This window comes from Dipodomys merriami, unplaced genomic scaffold (genome assembly GCF_024711535.1).
Source record: "Dipodomys merriami isolate MVZ:Mamm:240054 unplaced genomic scaffold, mDipMer1.0.p SCAF_172, whole genome shotgun sequence".
NCBI classification, from domain to species: domain Eukaryota; kingdom Metazoa; phylum Chordata; class Mammalia; order Rodentia; family Heteromyidae; genus Dipodomys; species Dipodomys merriami.
In genome coordinates this window covers 1,655,020-1,677,270 of record NW_027203071.1, presented here as the reverse complement: position 1 = coordinate 1,677,270, position 22,251 = coordinate 1,655,020, and the positions used below count along the sequence as shown (strand labels likewise).

Below are 22,251 nucleotides of genomic sequence, written 5' to 3'. Positions count from 1 at the left end.
AACAAGAGACTAGGGGAAAGCCATTCAGCCATGCCTTCTCTTTTGATTGCAACCTAGTATTTGTCTGTTCATAATTATCATATTCCAAAGAGATCCAGAGTATAGGGACCTTGTTCTCCCTGTTGAATGTACTTGGGGTATAATTTGTCATAATGGGAGATTCCTTTACTTCTTTGGGGTTGTGAGGGCTTTTGAGCCTATTACTGTTGTGCTGAGTTAATGGTGATCCCAGTGGTCTTCAAGGGCTAGTGTGTCTGCCTACCTCCCAGGCTTTCTGTGTTAGAGGTGAAAGTTTCAATGTACACAAGCATGCTGAGAATCGTCAGGGGATTGCTCTCTAACCTGAAAGTTGAATTCATTATTCCAGCCCCACTGTTATTTCTTTGTGTAACATAGACATTTTCTTTGCTCTGTAATCTTCTGCAATGAAAAGGACTTATAATCTCTCCAGGGTTTTCTCCTTTGCTGTGGTCTAACATATGTCATTCAGGAAATCTAACCCTGTGTGTTAGTTAGGTGTTCTTGCCCAGCCCTGAATGGGCTAAACAATGCAGAACGAGTCAGACAGGAGGTTCCATAGCTCCAAATGCAAAGCACAAGGTAGAAGGAGAGAGAATTTCATTTGATTAATCTGATCACTGTAAACTTCGGCTACAAGAAAAACCCCAAACATGTTGGCATATCACCAGGCATGGAAGAGAAAATGCAGAAAGAGAGACAAAACAAAGAATACGATTTAAAGGGAGATTTTTCCTACAGTTGTGGGAACTCATATTCTTTCTTTTTTCTGAGGTAAATTGGATGAAATGCTACACACACTCTGGGAAGCTATCATTCAGATTCGGCTGCAGATCGATTTTCTCCTTTGATTCCTAAAGGAAACTACTGACGATGTTCCTGTAGAATGCTTATGTGTTGATTGCTAAATCATTTATATTCGTATTGAAAATGATATCTACTCGGCAATGGAAAGTGACATGCCATCAGAAAGAAAAACAAAAGGACAAAAAAGCTCAGTAATAACTGTGTGGCAACAAGAACACGGGGAAATTAATGGAAATGAAGTAATTGCTGAGTGGTGGGATATTGATAATCTACCGGCTCTTCACGATGTTGCACGTTAGTGACTTGCCTCCTCCCCGGCGACATTCCTGGATATGGTAGGTGTTGTTAAGGCTATGAACAGCAAACTTTATCTGACAGTTCAAGCATCGAGCTGAGAGTTGGTTTCATATTTAAATCACTAACAAGAAATTTAAAATAGGCAAGATGCCTAGGGGAAAATTTTGTGTTTGAAAAAAATATGATTTTTATTTTGTTGTGGTTGTTTGCTTGTTTTTAGGAAAGAATGTGCTGAACACATACCTATAATAAAAGTTCTTTCTTTTAAAAAGATTTTAGGAGGAGATATTGAAAGGAGTGGAGATTTTCTATAAAAATAAATTGTTTTGTCAGTCCTGGGTGGAATTTGTGAATGCTGTGTCTTTAAAGTTCAGGAGTTTAAAAATATGTATGTTTGAAAAGCTTTTACTCTGGTAAACTCTTACAAAAAGGAATATAGGGCAATGAGCAGTGTTTATACATTGCAAAGATGTTTGAGCCATTCTCAAGCATATTTTTATGTGGCTAGAAGAGTATTCCTTTATCTTGTGTTTTTGAGCTATTGAAGAGTTTTAAATTAGTTTGCATGGCTTCAAGTATTTCTAATGTCTGTGAACTGTGACTCCATTTTGAGGATTTATAGTAAGAGACATGAAATTATCAGTTTGTGGAAACAACAAATAATATAACCAGAAACAAGCAATAATTGGTGCAATTCTTGCACATCTTCGTTCTTGAGTAAATAATCCCAGATTGACTTACATAACCAAAAAGAGGAATGTGAACAGATATTTTAAATATAGATATTACTTGTTTCTGGATTAATTTTTGAGTTGGTCTACATGCAAGCCAAGCCATCCAGAAGGCAGAAGTTCTGGTAATATACATTTTTTGTAAAATGTCTAGCTCAATGCTTCCATCATAGTTTATTCAACTACAGAGACTGGGTGGTGAGCATAATTGTGTCTTAAACATCAGACACAATTGTTCCTACTCCATTTTTTTTCCTTAGGATCAATTAAAACTGTGGGAGAAAATAAAGAAAATGAGCTTTAAAATTTCACTATTCCCAAAATTGTGGAATTCCAAAGGGAATTTTGACTAATGGAGTCAAAAAAGAACCACTTTCCTCCCATTTTTCTATAAATTGAAGGCAGTCATGTTCCACAGGGTGGACCATTGACATTCTACCACAGACATTAAAAGTAGAAACTTTCTTAAAACTGGAAAACAGTTACATAGGTAATTGAGTAAGTTCTTGGTTTAAAATCTGTGATGAACAGCCAACATGACTATGAATTTCTAAACAAAGGACTAAAAGAGGACTCTGAAATACTAATTTAAAGCTATCTAGTCACACACCTTTTTATGGAGGTGATATGCCTATTAGTCTCTGATACAGTTTTAGTGATGCTATATAGTTTCAATGAAACAAATGCTACCTAGAGAACACTTGAAAATTCCAGCTGTATTGTTTACCAACTATAAGAACTTGGGTATTTATAAGCTCAGATTTTCTTGTTTATAATAGGCTTGTAATACTTTCCTTGAAGTGTTAAAGTCTTTTTGACATGATAAGAAGTCCATTCCTAGGTGTTAGCACAAATGAAACGCCCAATGGAAAGTAAGTTCATATTAAAAAGAAAATATAACCAAGTAACATTAATAGTATGTGTCTCATTATAGTGTTTGAGATATATAAATACACAGTGACTGACCCAAAGAACTAACTCAATTCCTCTTCATGTTATACTTACATTGAGAATTCAAATCACTCTAATAATGATATACTGTTCAAATTCACTTTTGAAAATTTTCACTTTTCCACTGAAATGTTCATTCCAGCACACATTTGTTGAGTACTTACTATTTCTTGACAACTATGCTCAGTTTCTATATCCAAGACTGTACAACCATAAGATAGGACAAACCCAGAAATAAATAAGCAATTATACATCAGTGTGCTACAACCATTGTCAATATGTACATAATCTGTATTGAGTATATGGATGCATCTCAATTAAGTGGGAATGAAAAAGAGTTAACCCATAAAGAACTTTGATACGTCATCATTAAACAGAAAATCAGAAAAACTTTCCAGTAATAATACAGCAGAGTTTCATTCACTTGGGGGAAAATATGAATTTTCCTCAAAATATGAATTTTCTCCTTCAAATCACAAGAAGAAAAGTGATTGCCTGAAACAATGCTAAAAAGTCAGACATAGTGGAAGGAGTTGTCATAATAGTTTCAACTTTATCCCGAAGTCTATGAGAAACCAGTAAGTGTACCCAGATGGGAAAGGACAGAACCCAGTAGGGGACAGACTAGAGGCCCAAACTGGCTGATTTCTATAGAAGCAAAGGGTACTTCCAAAGAAGTAGAATTGTATTCCATTTTAGGAGGAAAACATTGAGGCCAATGCTACCCAACCAGCAAGAATCTATTGCCATATATCTATGATCTTTGAGGCCTATTGATTAAGCAATCAACTCTTAGAGTCTAATTTAGATATGGAATACCTCAATTCGTCTGTAAAAATATAAAGAAATATTTTCAAGTTTCAACAGCTAAAAGCTTGGAAATCTGCCTAAGTATCTTTAAAAACCCTTCACCCACTTCTTAAGAGTTAAGTACACCTTTATCTTTTCCTAGTTAAACTCATTTGACCTACATATTTTTAAGCTACTTTGCCTACTTGTTTTCTGTTAAACTACAGTTAAACAATAAACTCAGGTGAGAAAATAAAATTGTGATCCTTTTGTAAACTCCTTAATAATAACAATAAAAATAAGACTCCATTTTCAATTACACCCACATTAATTAATTATATGCAAACAATCACTAAACTTTAAAGGAATCCCAAGAGAAATTCTCTGGTAAACAAAAGTATTATTTTATAATAAAATTGCTTCTCCATTTATGAAACATACACATACACACATACACACATATCCATAATTTCATACTATTCAACTCCCTACAGCAGGGTTTACTTACATTTAGTATGTTTAGTAAGTAGACTTATGGGATTAACCTAAAACTGTGTTTGCTGCCATGGCCACATCATTTTTTAGAAACATTATAAACATTTCCAGAAGTTAGTAAATATTTATCCTTTTAAACTAATAGAAAATCAATAGAGCCTGAAAGAATGTATTTGTCTCTGCTAAACACTGTGCAGAAACTAATGGTCAAACTGTGCAAGAACCAATTTTGGCAGAAATTATGTTACAATCTTGTGTATGGTTCTGTTGTGAAGGATAACTTTTTCTAAGCTCAAAAAAGTCCTCCAACATGAGGACAAAAAATTATATACATGAGATCAGGTCCCTGTGACAAAGATAAATACTATAAAAATTTGATTATTCACATAATTTGAATGCATTACCTTTTACTGATAGTCATTGGTAGGCACACACACACAACAGAAAAAAAGAATCATTTCAATCAATAGCTAATATTTTATAGACACTTAAGACTCTGAAGAATGTATTTTCACAATTAAAAAAAGACTCTGAAGAATGTATTCTTGTATTTTTCGTGCTTTGGACATTAAGCTTCTCTTGAGATTTTGGCATAAACTATGTAAATAGTAATAAGAAACTGTCCATAATTCTACTTTGATAAGAAAAACAATTATATGTAATATTTGAGGAAGTACGTTTCTTTTTTTTTCCTGTGCTAATTTAAAGAATTGAGTACAGCCTCCTTACCAAAGTGTACATTTACAAATCATGCATATGTCACTCATTACATATTTGTGGTGTTCTGCATGAAGGTAGGTGTTAGGGGGTGGAGGTGAGAAAGAAGTATGAATGAACTTGCCTCACGTTCCAGGTAGGAAAACTCACAAGATTGTTTCCTTGAAAAGGTAAGCGAAAGAATTTTTCAGTAGACAAAAGAGCAAGAAGAAAATATGTTTGTATTCAGTCTAAAAGATACTTAGTACCTAAAAGCTGGTTAAAGGCAGATGGTTCATGATAATATCAGTTCAGTAGAAGACCTAAAATTATCCTGAGAGTTGATTGCAGGAAGGGATGTTAGATCTTGCCTAAGACCATCCTCTTTCTTGTCAGAAGTGTAGCTTCCATTTTCATTGCAAGATTGCCTCAACCCAAGCAGCTAAAGATAGACCTAAGAGAAGGTCCCATGATTGGATTTTAACTGACAAAGAAGCAGAGAATCTGAGAGGGTTTTCTGTTTTGTTTTTGTTTTCCAGTCCTGGGGCTTGAACTCAGAGCCTGGGGTCTGTCCTTGGGCTCTTTTGCTGAAGGCTAGTGCTCCACCATTTGAGCCACAGCTCTACTTTCAGCTTTTTTTCAGTTGTTAATTAAAGATAAGAATCTCATGAATTTTCTTGCCTGATCTGGTTTTGAACCATTATCCTCATATCTCAGCCTCCTGAGTAGTAGCCAGGGTTACACAGGTAAGCTACCAGCACCTGGCTGAGATAATGTTTTGATAGAATCTTGGGTGCAAAACCACAAATCAGACAGATATGTTCTCTTTATACTATGTAAAGGCTGCAGGTCTGTCTACTCTTCCAGTTTTCTAACATATGCTCTATTTATTGTTCAAACACAGTAAGTTAGTCAGGCCAAGACTTCCCTCTTAGAATAACAGTAATTTAATTTTCTTTTGCTAATTATAAGGTTGAAATAAAGTAAACATTTTAACCATATTCAACTAATTCAAAAGGTGATAGCACAGATGAAATCAAACATGTTAAAAGATCATCGAGCTGTAAAATTACTATTTCTACCAAGACTAGGACAACTAATTAAAAGTTAGCTTTTGAAACCATGTCTGCTGAATCAGCCTTTCATAAAGCCATGCTAATGTATTTTCATATAAAATACTTCTATTTCAAAAGCAAAATATTTCTTAAGGTCACGGATTATTCAAATTTTGGTACAGCTAGTACACAAAGAAGCATCCTAATCAGAATTAACCTCAATTAGTCTTTCATTTTTTATAGTAGAATAAAACTGTACTCATTGAACATTATGGAGCACTCTACATTCCATTACTCTTGTGATCCATGGCCCTATTGATGGAATACTTAATACAAATTAGTATTGCTGAGTTCTGGCTTAGGAAAAAGCTTGTCTTCTAGTGGGAGAGACAGATCTAAACTTGAGAATGCAATCTGTAAAATGCCAGAGGTAAACAGAAGGTTCCAGGAGGTCTCAAGGAGACCTAGCATAGCCTTCAAGAAGAGATGGCATTTGACCTCAGTTAAAGGCAGACATTCTAGATAAGGACCAAAGCACTGGGCACAACTAACCCACAGAAAGACAAACCATACTGAATCTCTTTCATATCTGTCTCCCCTCCTCTCATAGTACTCACAGTGACAAAATGGAATGGTGAACTGTATGAGGGCAAGAATTTCTGGAAAACTTGTTAACTGATATATCTAAATCCTTGGGATGGTGTTTAGCACAGAGAAGATACTCAGCGAATATTTGCTAAAATAATAAATACGTGTATATGTGTGTGCTTGCATGCAACCCAGTAGCAATTGTGTGACTTGGGGCTTAGTAATCGCAGGAATTTAAGTAATGGTATAGAAATGACATCTGACCGTCTTTTTACCATATTATCTCCTGGGGAACATTTGTCCTGAAGGATGGTTTTAGCTGAAAATTACGAATCCTCTAAAGTTTTAATTCTTTTTTTTATTTTTCTCTTGTGACAATCCTGGGGTTTGAACTCAGGGTCTGGGAACTGTCCCTGAGCTATCTTGCTCAAGCCTAGCACTCCACCACTTGGGCCACAGCTCTACTTGCAGCTTCGTTAGATGGAGATAAGCATCTCAAGGACTTTTCTACCTGGGCTGACTTTGAACCATGATCCTCAGATCTCAAGCCTCCAAACTACCTGGGATTCTAGGTGTGAGGCACTGACATTTGGCATGCAGTTTTTATTCTTGTTACGTTGTTGTTGTTTACACTAAAAAACCCTCTTGTTTCCATTTCTTGGAGTTCATTTCAATAAGCATCATTTTATATGCTCATATGCACATAGCTATCAAGCTATTGTGATCCTCTGCTAAGAATATCCTAAACATATTGTAATTATTACAAATGAGGGAAACCATGCAGCCTAGGTTTCTTTAGATCTGGCTTGCTTTGCTTAATATATTTTTCCCAAGTCTTTCACAATTTTTATTCTTTTTTTATTGTGAAAATACTGTACAGAGGGGTTACAATTACATGAGCAAGATAATGAGTACATTTCTTATCAAGCATTGTAGCCTCCTCCTTTGTTTCCCCTTCCCATCCCATCCTCCACCCACCCCTCCCCACCTAACCCTCCTCCCCCCCACCATGAAAGTTGTAAAGTTCGTTTATGACATAACGCCTTGTACATCTCATTGTTGCAATGGGCCCACCTGAATCCCTATTTAAACGATTTGTTTTTCCCTTCCCCTCCTAGGTCCCAAGGTTTCCCTTATTTCCAATTTTTATTCTTATCACAGCAATGTTTCAAAGTTCTGAAAGGTTTTGTCACTGAGCAGAATCATATACTTCAGGTGGTTACAACAGGTTTTGGTTTGTGGCCATCACATGTCCAACAAAGGCAGATAATATTCAGGCTTTATGACATTTTCAAAACCTCAGTTCAAGTATATTTAAAGTAGGCCCTTGGTGTTTTATTGATTTCCAAGTTATCAAAGTTACTAGAATGACCTCTTAAAAATAGGTTGTTATGAATTAAAAAAATAGATTAAAAAAAAGCTTCAGAGGAGTAAACCAGATATTGGTAGGCAGGAATTTTTGTGGTGGTTGTTTGTATTTTACTTTGTTTTCGGTGACAATCCAATGAAATTTCAGTCATACAATGAAAACTACCATTTAAAATAGCAAAGAACACAACTAGAGTTATGCAAATTAGTTATAATTCACATTTGAAAATGTCATATAGTTTTATTGCAATGGTGAACTTTCCTTTAAACAAAGTTATTTTAATGGGATTGTACATAAGACTGTTAGCCTCTTCTATATTATTTGAAAAACTCAGGTAGGCAATATTCTCTGAAATAACTATATAACAATTTCCCCTTTCCAACAAATTCAAAATAGATGAAAATTTATTATATTAAGTTGAAGTATAAAACTGCTACTTTTGCCAGTTTGAAGTATTTTATGTATACTCATTTGTTCTTTATTATGATTTGTTTCTATCCTATTGATAGAAACTCTTATTTCTATATTATGCATTGCAATTGAGACTGAGCCAGACACTAGTGGCTCTTGCCTATAATCCTAGAAATTCAGGAAGCTGAGATCTGAGGATTACAGTTTGAAGTGAGCCCAGGCAGGAAAGTCTGTGAGAATCCAATAAAACTACTCAGAAGAAGCTGGAAGTGCTGTTGTGACTCAAGTGATAGAGTGCTAGCCTTGAGCAAAAGAAGCCCAGGGACAGCCCCCAGGCTCTGAGATCAAGTCCCAGTACCGGCAAAAAGAAAAGAAAACAAACAAAAACCTAAGACTGTAATGGATATTAATTTTCCTCATTGCATGGAACTAATATTAATCAAAATCTAAGAAAACTCAATTTTATATGAGTTTTACAATGCCTGCTCTTTCATGGTGTGATAAACACAATTTAGATAGTTTCTCTTTTTTCTAACTTTTAAGTTATTACTTATAAAGTTTATTAGTGTTTAAATTTTAGTTAATGAATACATTGTCACAATATATTGTAACCTTTATGAACAAAACTGTAATATTTATTCCTGTTTATTTAAAACTAATGTTTTTATCTATTAATGTTTTGATTGCTTCCTAATGCAGCAGTCAGTAATGTTTATGACATTTATCCTATACTATGTGCAGGAAAGAACTCTGGAAAATAAACTGTGTACTGAAACTGTCATAAATAAGGGACAGGCTCTGGAAGATCCTCCAGTTAAGTTTGTGTAATGAAGCATACATACTTAATTCTAGTCTCTGCATACCAATTGTATGTCTGAAAGAATCCCTCTTCATTTTTGATTCCTTTGATGGATTCAAAGCCACTGATTCATTAGTGTTTGTCAATCTTACCACAGAAATTTACCCAGAAAATCTTCTTAATAGCAAAGAACTAGCAACTAAAAAAAATAGGAATGCCAGACCACATAGGTACATATGCATACTAAGCAATGATCTTTTACTTCTTTATTTGTCAATGGACAACTGGGATTGCACTGAGGATATGATAGAGAATCTGACAAAGAGAAGAGACCAGCTAAGAACAGAAACTACATGGAAGAGACCTTCCCATAGAAAAAAAGGATGCTCTTCATGGACTGGTCACAAATCAGAGTACCAGAGTACATATTCAACAATTATAATGAACTATTTATCATCAAATCGTCAGTGTCTAGGAAGGAGCAGTTGCCAGTTAATATTTGCTGAATAAATAAGTAATTTAAATAAGTAAACATAAGATATTCAGATTATTTGGACTATATAAATTGGACTGTATAAATTGTCAACAAAGGACTGGTTGGCTGACTGTAGGAGCTGAAGTAAACTGTTACATTACACTCTATTTTCTGGATTGACATGGTAAACTATGTCTTACAATCACAGGGAATTTTTTCTTGGTGAGGTAGAGCATCCTAAGTTATAAATACTAATGCTCATTAACTCCTTGAGAGAGCAGCATGACATCCCATGGCGACAGGTGTTATTCTTTAGAACTTACAGTCAGGTAGGAGGAAGTATGCAGCAAATATATGGACTGCAATCTGATGACCGTTCTGATAGAACCATTTGTTAACAGCAATTAGAAGTTAAATATGGAGGGGGAGGACAGAAAATATGTGGAATAATGAGACAACACAACAACAAGTTGAAAGACCGGAAAGATTATGGCATAAGCAGATATTGAGTCATATCAGGAAGGTTAAGTTAGAAAAATTAACCAAGCTACATACCAAATAAGACATGTTACCACATGTGAAGAAACAAGTATTTTTAAAAGCTTTGAGGTAACATGGAGGATTTTAAGCAGGATTTTTTTGTGTGTGTGAAAATACTGTACAGAAGGGTTACAATTACATGGGCAAGATAATGAGTACATTTCTTTCAAGTATTGTAGCCTTCTCCTTTGTTTCCCCTTCTCATCCCATCCTCTCCCGCCCCCCCCACCCAATCCTTCCCCCACCCTACCCCCCCACCAAAGTTGTAAAGTTCGTTTTCGACATAACGACTTGTACATCTCATTGTTGCAATGGGTCCACCTGTAACACTATTTAAATGATTTGTTTTTCCCCTTCCCCTCCACAAATTATACCAACATCAAACACAGTGAAAACAGGGGTTATACTGTGGGAAGGACATACAAAGCAACAAAGAAATAACCTTATGTGTTAGAAACAATTGTATGAAAGACAAAAAAACATTTGAATACATATCTTAGGGTTCATTTCCCTAACATCAACTTATCTGACCTTTTCTGCTTGACTCAAACATATATTAGATATTACAAATAAAGGAAACCATGGGACCTATGTTTCTTTGGGCCTGGCTTACTTCACTTAATATAATTTTTTCCTCGCCTTTCCATTTCCTAACAAATGGGGTAGTGCCATTCTTTCTGATGGAGGCATAGAATTCCATTGTGTATATATACCACATTTCCTTGATCCATTCATCTACTGAGGGGCATCTGGGTTGGTTCCATATCTTAGCTATAGTAAATAATGCTGCAATAAACATAGTCGTGCTGGTAGCTTTAGTGTGGTCTTGTTTGTAAACATTTGGGTAAATGCCCAAAAGTGGGATTGCTGGGTCATAGGGGAGCTCTATGTGGAGTTTTTGAGGAACCTTCATACTGCTTTCCAAAGTGGTTGAACAAGTTTACACTCCCACCAACAATGCAGTAGGGTTCCCTTCTGTCCACATCCCCTCCAGCATCTGTTGTTGTTAGAGTTCTTGATTTTAGCCATTCTAACTGGAGTGAGGTGGTATCTCAATGTTGTTTTGATTTGCATTTCTTTTATAGCTAGGGAGGTTGAGCATTTCTTCATGTGTCTGTTGGTCGTTCTTATTTCCTCTTCAGAGAAGTCTTTAGCCCACTTATTTATTGGACAGTTGTTTGTTTGAAGATTTGTTGTTGGGGGATTTAATTTTTTGAGTTCCAGGTATATTTTAGATATGAGACCCTTGTCTGTTGTATGGCTAGTGAAGATCTTCTCCCAATCTATGGGCTTTCTATTGATCTTGCTAGCTATGTCCTTTGCCATGCAGAAGCTCTGCAATTTCATGCAATCCCATTTGTCTTTGATTTGTTGTATTTCTGGGTCTCTATTAAGAAAATTTCGGCCTGTGCCAACAAGACCTAGGGTTTCTCCTATTCCATCCTGTAATGTTTTCAGAGTGTCTACTTTGACTCCAAGGTCTTTGATCCATTTGGACTTGATCCTGGTGCAGGGTGATATATAAGGATCTAGCTTTAGTTTTCTACAAGTAGTTAACCAATTTTGCCAGCACCATTTACTGAAGAGGCTGTCTTTCTTCCACTCTATTTTTTTAGCTCCCTTATCGAAGATTAGATGGCTATAGGTCTGTAGGTTCATTTCTGGGTTTTCAATTCTATTCCATTGGTCCTGAGGTCTGTTCTTGTGCCAGTACCAAGCTGTTTTGATTACTATGGTTAAGCAGGATTTTTTAAAGCACATGGGCAGACATCATTTAAAAGGATGATCATATAGGTAGAACTCAAGACAAAGGAAATCCTTACAAAGCGGCTACAGAAATCCAGAAAAGATGGATAGGAAGGATAAGAACATGGGTTGCTGTAGCCAGGAAAGAAGAAACCAAGACAGGCAAAGAGGTAGAATCTGAGGACCAGGTAACGAACAATTTAACTTGTTTATGACACAACAATAGCTTACTAAGCTCAATTTCAGATATCTATGAAAGGACTTTTCTTCTTTTTTCCTTCTTTTTTTCCTTGTCTTTTATACAACAGTAGTGATTAGTTTCAGGAGATAAGAATGATTCTCAAGCTGTTGTTGTTGTTTATATGAGTGTGTGTTATGTGCCTGCCCCCTACCTGTGTGTGTACATGCATATGTGTATGAGTTCCCTCTACCTAGCACAGTACTTGGCACTGATCCATATTAAGACATATTTTTTAAACACACATCAGAAAAGAACAGGTATCAAATTCAGAGTGCCTCTGAAGTATTTTTTCTTCGTGTGTCATTTTAGTTCATTATCATTGTGCCAGTGCAGAGTCATTTAAGGACATGTATTTACCAAGAGATGAAATGATAAATCCAAGCAATTGTAGAAAGTTTAAGGCTAAGTTGGTTAAGAAGCTCAGTCTTGTCAATAACATGCCAGGTATTTTCAGATTTAACTGTGACTTGTGCATGGAAGAGAGAGAGTAAAAAGAAACTTATTGTTTAAATTGACATGATAAAGCACACGTTAGTTAGATCCCTATGTAGGATAAACATGACTCGATTGGCAAGTAGTTTGTTATTCTAACTAATCTAAACTCTTAGCTCTGACATTTAAACACATGTTCTCTTGTTTGTTCCTCTCTGAAAAATCAAGTCTCCTGCATAATGACCTTTTATATTTTTGGAGTGTCTTATTTAGAATATCATACATCATATATCATGTTGGCTGATGTGGTTACAGAGAGTGAGCACAGGTGATGTTTCATGGACTATAGGTAATTGCTAAGAGTGTAGTTTCCTATTTCTTGACCTTGGCTGGTTTGGACCAGTGAGTTTAGATTCTATTTAGTTTGGCCATATAACCTTGAGATTGACGTTGACATTTTCCTTGTATTTCACCTCCAGTCTTGAATCAACTTTAAGCTTACTCTCTCATTAGTGTTGTTTACCAAACATTGTTGCAGAAGAAACAGATAGGCAATGGAAAGAAACAAACAAAACTCTGTATTAGAAGTTTGTATTAGTTTCACCATGATTTACCCTTGGAAAGGCTTAGTAATTGAAAGGAACTTTCAATTTGCGGAACAAAACAGAGTGGAGGACCTTTACTTTAAAACTATGTAATTGGGTTAAGTGCTGTATTTTTCGAGGTAACATGATATATATACTCACGCAAGCAGTACTATTCCTGAGAAGAGAGCTCAAAAAATCAGTAAATACTAATGCAGTGCTTAACAAAGACTCAGTTGGTTCTCCTTTCTTCTTTTTGGTTTTATTTTGAATATCTATGAAAGAAATGTTTGTTCATAGAGTTCTAACTTCCTTCCTCTCAGTTGTTTTAAGATGTTTGTTGTTTTTTTAAATGATGTAGCTATACTATATATGTGTATATATATATATATTCATTTTTATTGTACCTTTGGACATTGCTTAGCTATTGGTTAATGTTTATTATTTGACTTTCATTCACATTTGGGCAGTAATATTTTAGTTACATTGAGTTTTTATTTCAAAATGTATGTGGAGAGTAGTCTTTATTTTTCCAGATTGACTGTACTTTTTCCCCCCGATTTACTTTATTGTTGTTTTAGAGGTGATATACAGTGGGGTTACCTTTACATACATCCGGGAATAAGGACATTTCTTTTCACATAGTGTCATCTGTTCCCTCATTCTCTCCTACTCCCTCCCTCCCATCTCCACCCATGAGTGGCATTGTTCACTTTCATCAATGCCCAGAGCAGCCAGTTCACTTTACCTCTGTACTCTTTCACCCTTTTTCCTCTGTGCCCTCCTCAACTTCCCACAGATGTGGATGTGAATACACCATATATATAAAGAATACAGAGTCAACAAAAGAAAAGAAAAAACAAATTAAGAAAAGGTCCTTTGTTTCCATATCTTTGGAGTTCATTTCAGTATGTATGCTATTTTATAATGTGATAAATGAAACATTAAAGAAAATTGCTTGCATATTTAAATTACATATTTTAGTAAGCATTCCCTTGTTTGATTCAGTTTTAATTGCATTATTAATTGTCATGAACATAATATTCTTAGGGAAAAAGCTAAGCAGATCCTCTAATTGCAGCTCTTTCTGCTTTGAATGATAAAGTGCCTTTGATTTGGTGTCTGGCCAGAAGGGCTTGATTGATAATATCTGTCTCGGATGTCACCCTAGGAGAAAAGAATAAAACCTCAGTAGACTTGGTGCATTGCAGCTGTCTCCGCTGCTCCAGTTTCTGTGTCCCATTGACGTCATTGGGAGATTTCAAACCAGCCCAGGGTGTCTAGTAAACCTGAACAGAAATGAAAGGAAGAAACAGAAAAACACTGATTCATAACCCAGCTCTCATGCCAAAGAGGGGGCTGCTCTATTCTCTCAGATAATGGGCAGATGTTTTCTCCTTTCCTACATTAAAAAAATAAAAATAAAAATAAGGGAAAGAAAAGAAAAGTGAAATATCATCAGCTAGCCAGAAATGTGGGAAAACCTCAGAGGAGCAATATAAATTGTATAAGCCTTTCCAAACTCAGATTATATCACAATGGGCCACATTTGTTCAGGGTTCTCAGATATCATAACCTGCCCCCAGCTTGTCTGTAGAATGAGGAGTATCTAAAACAAAATGGCATGGGAAACAGTTTATCTAGGGACAGGCTACTCAGACCAGCCAGGCTAATCCCAGAACCATTCACTCCTTCCCTCAGACGCAGGATTTTGTCCTGGGTTCTAAATTCTGGGCCCCATGGACAATGCCAGGAACACAGAGGAGTTGTAGTATTTTTCTAGGAAGAGATATTTTTGGAGGGTGGCTGAGTTTGGGAGGATATTTTTTTAAACAAGCTTCTCAACCAGCTTAATACATTGAATATGTGATACTTTTTAAATCTCAAAACATCGCAGGGACTCTTCTAAATCCTGTCACATAGAATTTTTTTGACTTGGCTGAGCGTTAATGTTAAACAAATGCTAATTGTTCATCTGTTGGGCAATTTGGCTGCTCAGGAAAGGAGAATGCTCTCCTTTTCCCTCTCCTCTCTTTTCTGTACCAGAAATAGCAGGAAAAGACTCACAAAAATCAAGTTGTTTTCATTTCTTATTCATGCAACAAGCTCAATGGCATACAATTCAAATATAACTGACTCTTTATAATAACTTCTAAAGTTAAGAGAGCATTGGAGCTTTCATTTTCCCAGTGATGTGGGCCTAGAAGGTAAATGAATTAATTATAACCATTTTAAACAATCCTACCACTTACTTTTGGGATTCATTTCAATGTAGCAGGCTTGTATTGGCCACTTAGTGCATATGGCATGTGATTGAGGGTAACAGATGAGGAAGACATCGTTGTTGTGACTTAGGGCACTCAGAGAGACTGGAGATAAGACGTGGATCCACGCTTATCTATACCACAAGCCCAGGCTGGGCAAGGTGTGTAATACAATGGAATAGCATCTGTCAGTGGATCTTGAATGAAAGGGTACTCTAGAAAATATTGAGGGACTGATGGAATTTCCACGGTCAAGTTCAAGGTGGGCCTTTGTAAGCCAAGGGACATAAATGAACAGTCAAATGGTCTGAGGGAAGACAAGAGAGATCCAAAGAATGTTGTTTTGAAACTGAAGACTACCTTTCACTAAAGTGAAAGTAGTGGCCATTATCAAATGCTAGAGGATGAGGTTTCTAATGATAAGGAAATATTTCAATGCTTTAACCAGGGAATAAAACTATAACTTTGTGAAACTGATGAAGCATCAATAATTAAGGCACAAGAGAGAAAGGAAAACCTAGCTCAGGATGCTAATTAGGGATGAGGTTTGAGAAAACAATGAAGTGAGATTATAGGAACCCTTTCATTTGTTGTAATGTATTTATTAAATATAAACTCTATGCCATGCAACTTCCATGTCTGGGAATATAGCAGTCACCCACTCTACCTTTCATTAGTCAAATCCATAGAATGCTAAGTAACAAGTGGTTTTAAGAGATGGAGATTCACAGCTGATTTTTCTCACCTTGAAAAAATATTCCCCTTAACCCCGTATTAGATAATTCACTTACTTTATGACCTCAGCTTGTTATGGACACTGTGGTGGCAGGTCACATGGCACCACAGGCCCCAATCTGAAGGGCTAGGGAAAGATATTTGGAAAATCAGGAAGCCCTGCATAAATATTGGCATTAGTGAAGGATGGTTGCTCTCAATTATTTTTATTGCACATTATTTCAGAGTGTTTACTATGTGCAATTGCTTCCTATTTTTCTTATCATTTGAAAACAATTAGTTGAAATGTTTCATATTTCCTATATATTTTTGGTTAATCTTGGGAAACATTTTAACAGACTGATGTTTGGAACTTACCTCACTACGTAATATTTCCTCTTGATGCTGCTCTGATTCCTGCTGATAGGATATTGCAGTAGATATTATGAAAAATTATACTATGTATAGGAAGCTTGTACCACTTTTATATGGAACTCCACTGCCTCTTGAAGGAACTGGATCCAGAGACTAGAAGAACATGTCTCCTGAACTGATACATTTGGTGAGCTCTAATTAATGTTTTTTAGGGAGTTATTCAAATGTCTTAGGAATCCTGTTAGAAGAATAAAATATGAATAAGACTGTTTCCTTACATTGATAATTGCACTCCCCTCATACCCACATTGTAGATTTGTTAAAATAAGGCTTACTTGGTAAAAATTACTGCATTTCTCTATTTACTGCATATCTATATTTACTGTATATACACATGTAGTAAATCTTTACATATTAGATATAACTATATATGTATATAAAACTATATATAATTGTACATATACTCTGAATATATATAGTTTGCATATATAAATATACATATGTGTGTGTATATACACACTTATGTACATACCCATTCATACATACATATATAGACTATTAAGACTTGAGAAAGTCAAGGTTAACCTAATTTTTTTTACTCTACAGCTCACTTTTAACAATGGGAAATTTCAAGTTGACATCTACAAACCCATAAGAAAAAGTCTATTTTCCTCATAGTTACAAGTTAGTACTGTCATATTCATGGAATTACTGTTGGACATGTCTTTTGGTGCAGGATGGCACCTGATTTTATGATTGTAATATGGAGAGAGAGTCAGAGGCTTCTACAAAACTTTTCTTATTGCTTGTTTAGTCTTTGAAACATCTGGATATATTCTGGAACATACTCTTTAAAAATTTGCCTTTGAATTAGGTCTTTAAAATGAAAAACGTGCTTTAGAAATAGTCACTGTAGAGAGTTGAGTGGAAAGAAAATCTCAATGCTGTATTTACAAAGCTATGCAACTATGCCCAACTCCTTGCCCTTACTGAGTCAAGTTGTTGGTTGTCAAGTCAGAGAACTGGATGGAATGACATACTGACTTCACTGTATCCCATTTCTTCCTGTTCCTCTGCTGTGCTTCATTTGCTTGTAAGCTATTCTAAAGCGAAATGTCTATTTCATATTATTAGAAAAATCTTAAATCTTGTAGATATACTTGGAGGGAAATATTGTCATCTTGGAGCTTTAAATAACAATGTCTACTCAGTTCTCCACGGTTTATTATGAAATATAATGAATGAACACAACAATAGTTTCAAAATGTAAGCAATTTCACACACTTGGCTTTTTAGCTTTTAGAAACATTCACCAAAGCATTTTTTAATGGATTATCACTGATTGTTCCTAAGAAAAATCATGAATGGAATTCATTACCACTATGAATGCTTACCCATGACTGTAAGTAAAAGGGATACCTTAGGTATGGCAGGAGAATGGTTTTAGCAGCTGAAATCATGTGATAGAGTCATTAAACTGGAAGCAAACTTAGGAACCCACCTAGTCCACCTTTCTGCCTGGGGCCATGTCACATTTGAACTATAAAAAGAGATTAGAAATCTCACTTTGTTGTTTCTAAGGGAGATTCCTCAACTCCCTCTAGTATCCTGGTTCTATAACTGATAATCTCTCCTGTCAGCAAGTAATTTTTCATGGTTAACCTAAATCCCTAGAGCTAAAGTTTGAATTCATTTTCTTCTGTCCATAAAGGTAATAAAAAATATCAGGTAGTATAACAATTCCTTATATATATGAAGTCTGCTATCAAAATGTTATTCAAATCTCATCCGAAAGCCCAATTCAATAATTCTCACCCTTTAAACGTTTTTTTTTTTTTTTAAATATATGGCTCTTTCCAAGTCTTCAACTTTTCAGCTATGAGCTCCAAAGTGATATATAATAGTATGCTTAGCAATCATATCTTGTGAGCTGAATGGCTGAATGTATTATATCAACTTAGATTCAGGTTTTGTTTAGGCAAATACATGATGGTAATTTTCCTTTTTTGCTAATAGTACAACACTTTGTGTTAATAGCGACAGAAATTACCATGGCATACATTTCTTTTAAAATTTATAAAAATCATGAATTAAAAACTTCAATATATTAGGGAAATAATTTAACAAAATATGTCTATGACAACTTTAGCAATCTATTCCCATGTTAAGTGGAAGCATGTATAGAAAGACATTAATAACTTTTGGTACCAAATAAACTCCAGCTTTAATCTGAGAGCAAAAGAACTTCAAGAGAAAGTTTCTTCTAATTTCTGAGCTTTACAGAAGATGATAATCAAAATACTGAATTCATTGAGGACAACGGATATTTCCTGTTTATAACTCCAAAGCATAGCCAATTCAAAACACTGATTAATTTTCACTTGCTGACTGAATTTTACTGCAAAGTGCTTGTCAACATTAGAGATAATATATATGAAAATATTTAGTCAACTATTAAAAATAATGTTAGTCATTACTATTATAACTTTAAGTTATAAGTTAAAGTTATTAGCTACAGATTTTAAAAATTAAACTAAACATTGATTCATAGTTTTCTTTCTGGGAGTACCTCTTTTATCCATTTGTTATATACCTTTAAAAAACTACCTATAAGCCAAGCACTGGTGGCTCATACTAACTACTCTGGAGGCTGAGATCTGAGAATTGTGGTTTGAAGCCAGTCTGGGCAGGAAAGTCTCTGAAACTCTTATCTTCAATTAACCACTAAAAACAAAAACAAGAAACCTGGAAATGGAGCTGTGACTCAAGTGGTTTGAGTGTTAGACTTGAGGACTAACACTAACAGACAGCGCCCAGGCCCTGAGTTCAAACCAGAGAATGGCACACACAAACACACACACGCACACCCCCCCCACACACACACAAAGTATATCTAAAAAGGAATAATCAATGGGTCAAAGCTTACTGCTTGGAATTCAGTGCTTGATCTCTCCTGATGAGCAAGCTGAAAAAGGCAAATGAACTCAAGTGTAACTATGATGACCCCCTGCAGCCAATCAAAAGCTACCTTGGCACTTGGAAAACAAAGCTGCTGTGAAACATTTATGTTTTTCCAGGGCATATGTGACCTTGTCTACATTTCCCTATGAGGGAGAAAAAAATCATGGATACCTTCTTCTGATAAAAGCACCCAAAGGTTTAAATAACATGGCTTTATTTATTAAAACATGACTAAAAGTAGTCTTTTAAGTACTTGACCTTCTTCCATGGGAAATACTGCCAAAGGGCAGGAAAAATTTTATTTCAGAGACTTAACAAGCAGTATTTGTGAATTTTTATATCTTTTTAATGAACCTCTTATAGTGGGAGATCAGAAAGAATTGAGCGAAGGCCATGAGAGGGAGAATCAGAATAATCATAGTATATTAAATACATGAATAAAAATGTTATCATAGACCCCCATTAGTTTGTGTAATTCATAAGCACGGAAAAAAAAACAAACAAAATGAACTCCAAATGAGTTCCAAAGTTAATGTGGCTCAGGTCTGAGGTTTTAGTGCTGTAATGCAAGTAGATCCTGGGGAAAATTACTCAGCCTTTCTAACCTCAGCTTTCTCTTCAATAAAATGGGAAATATGTAATCTAGCTCTTAAGATTCCTGGCACTATGAGGTTGTTGGTAACTTAATTACCTCCTCCACCTTTTGTTATCTTTTTTCTTTGTCTATCTTGTTAGTAGAATATGGCTGGCTATTATGATCCACAAAACTAGTAAGTTCCATGGACTTAAGAGACACTGGCAAGAAGCAGCTGAAACTCTTCCATAGAACATTTTATTGACTTCTTTCCAAGGGTGATATTGATTGCTTGATAATGACACAAAGCTATAAACCTCTGAGAATGTGTTGCTTTTTGAGGAATTAAGTTTAATAAAAGAAGAAACTAGACTTAAAAGTAAAACAGAAAATATTTGATTACAACCTGCTAAGGCCAAATAGGCTGAGAAATTATTCTGGACCAGGAATCAAAAGACCCAGGTTAACCTCAGTCAAGTCAGTTTTCTCTTCTGGATCTATTTACTTCTAAAGTAAGAAGTGATTTTTGAGGCCTTGTCCCACCATCTACAGTCTATCTCTGAGACTGGCCCAGATAGACACTCCTGGGGTATGGAAGGGTCAGCTCTTGCCTGGATGCTATCTATCAACACTTCAGACATTGAGGACATCTGCAGAAGAATATGCCTACACAGGAATACAGACCTTGAGAACACAGCTCTTGAGCAATATTCAGTTGTGTGAACAAAACACAGTCCTAGAGGCACATTGACTCTCACATTTCTATTTTAGATGAAAATCTTGCTACTTTGTTTTTGTGAGAACTATTTTCACTAAATAGAAAGTAGAGAGAGAAAAAGAAGCGATAGAAAAAAAAGAAATAAAAGGTGTAAGTAGGAGTTAGGGATACACAGCAAAGAACAAAAATAGTAAAACCCACAAAGATTTGAAATCAGGCCAGTAATTGACTTTAGTAAATCAAATTTCAAAGATTGAAGTCTAGATCAGCTTATGTTGCTGCAATCTCTCTTGAACTTGCCAAAGGGGGATATCACTCTTGGTAATTTAATTTCAGTGGCACTAGAAGGTATAGATATTTGCAAATCTCTCACTTAAGACCTAAATTAGATCTCCTTATTTAGAACAAAGAATATATTTGAAAACCTTTTGGGTTTTTTTTTTTCTCATGTTTTCTGCACTTAAAAAGGAACTGTATCTAATTGTACACTTAGCCTAGAGACATATTCCTGGCTGTAAGGGAGGATAAATCAACTTAACTCTCCCAACCCAAAGGCAAAATAATCTATAGATGTTATTCTGATAGTGCTAACAATAGTCTTTCTTGTTTTTAGAGGAATAAAAAAACATCCTCAGAAATGTACACCATATATATTTAAAATAGAGTAGTTAGGAACATTGTTTCTTACAATTAAACTAAGGTGAAATCTGAAATGCTACTACTTTGCCCTTTTCTTCTGCTGTTGAAGACAAATATAAATCTCAAGGAGTAACAGTGTCTTCAGAATACCTTATCTGAAGATTGGCTTCTCTATTTTTTTTATTTTTTATTTTTTTTGTCGGTCCTGGGGCTTGAACTCTGGGCTTGAGCACTGTCCCTCAGCTCTTCAGCTCAAGGCAAGCGCTCTACCACTTGAGCTACAGTGCCACTTCCAGTTTTCTGGTGGTTAATTGGAGATAAGAGTTTCATGGACTTTCCTGCCCGGGCTGGCTTTGAACCGCAATCCTCAGATCTCAGCCTCCTGAGAAGCTAGGATTACAGGCGTGAGCCACTGGTGCCTGGTGGCTTCTCTATTTTGTGTAAACTCATTTTTTCTCCCAAGCCCTACAATAAAAGCTAAACTTTTTTTGGGGGGGGGGGGTTGAAAGGAAAGCAACCAAGAAATATATAAAATTCACAATCCTAAACAGCTTGAGTCTGATCCTAAAAGTGTTGCAAAATTCACTAGCATTTAATTTAAGAAAGTAAAGGATGACCCAGCTGTCATGTCTTTCTGTTGGAATGGTGGTGCTGTTTCACAGGACTAGAAAGGAGCAAGTTTCGGGTGAGTTGGCAAATTTGTGGGCGTGATCCCAGTGAAGAAAACAAGCCAAAAAATCATGTTGCTTTCAGTGCTTACTTTGCAAAGAGCTTTCTTGGATCAAATCCACAATTGCTACAAGAAAGTATTCAGTGGCAAGAAGAATGGGAGTGGAGATCCAGTAGGCTGTGACTTTGTATTCATACACTATTAATGTTACTAATGTTGACTTGAATCTGGAGATTTAGGAACAAATCAAGTGACTAATATTCAGCAATGGACCCCAGTTTCCTTTCCTAGACTTTTAGGATTTCAGAGCTC

General features: G+C 35.6%; 1 protein-coding gene across 6 annotated transcripts in view; it reads left to right on the top strand.

The window, feature by feature from the left end:
• Positions 1-22,251, top strand: part of Pde4b (phosphodiesterase 4B) — a 522,330-nt gene that overhangs the window by 335,506 nt on the left and 164,573 nt on the right. Inside the window, exon 2 of one of the 6 annotated variants that reach the window (XM_070025812.1) lies at positions 793-1,160. The exons of the other annotated variants lie outside the window; for them this stretch is intronic. Within the exon in view, the coding sequence (XP_069881913.1) occupies positions 1,111-1,160 (50 nt within the window). The 5' untranslated portion in view covers positions 793-1,110. The remainder of the gene's footprint in view (positions 1-792; positions 1,161-22,251) is intronic. 6 annotated transcript variants of the gene reach the window in all.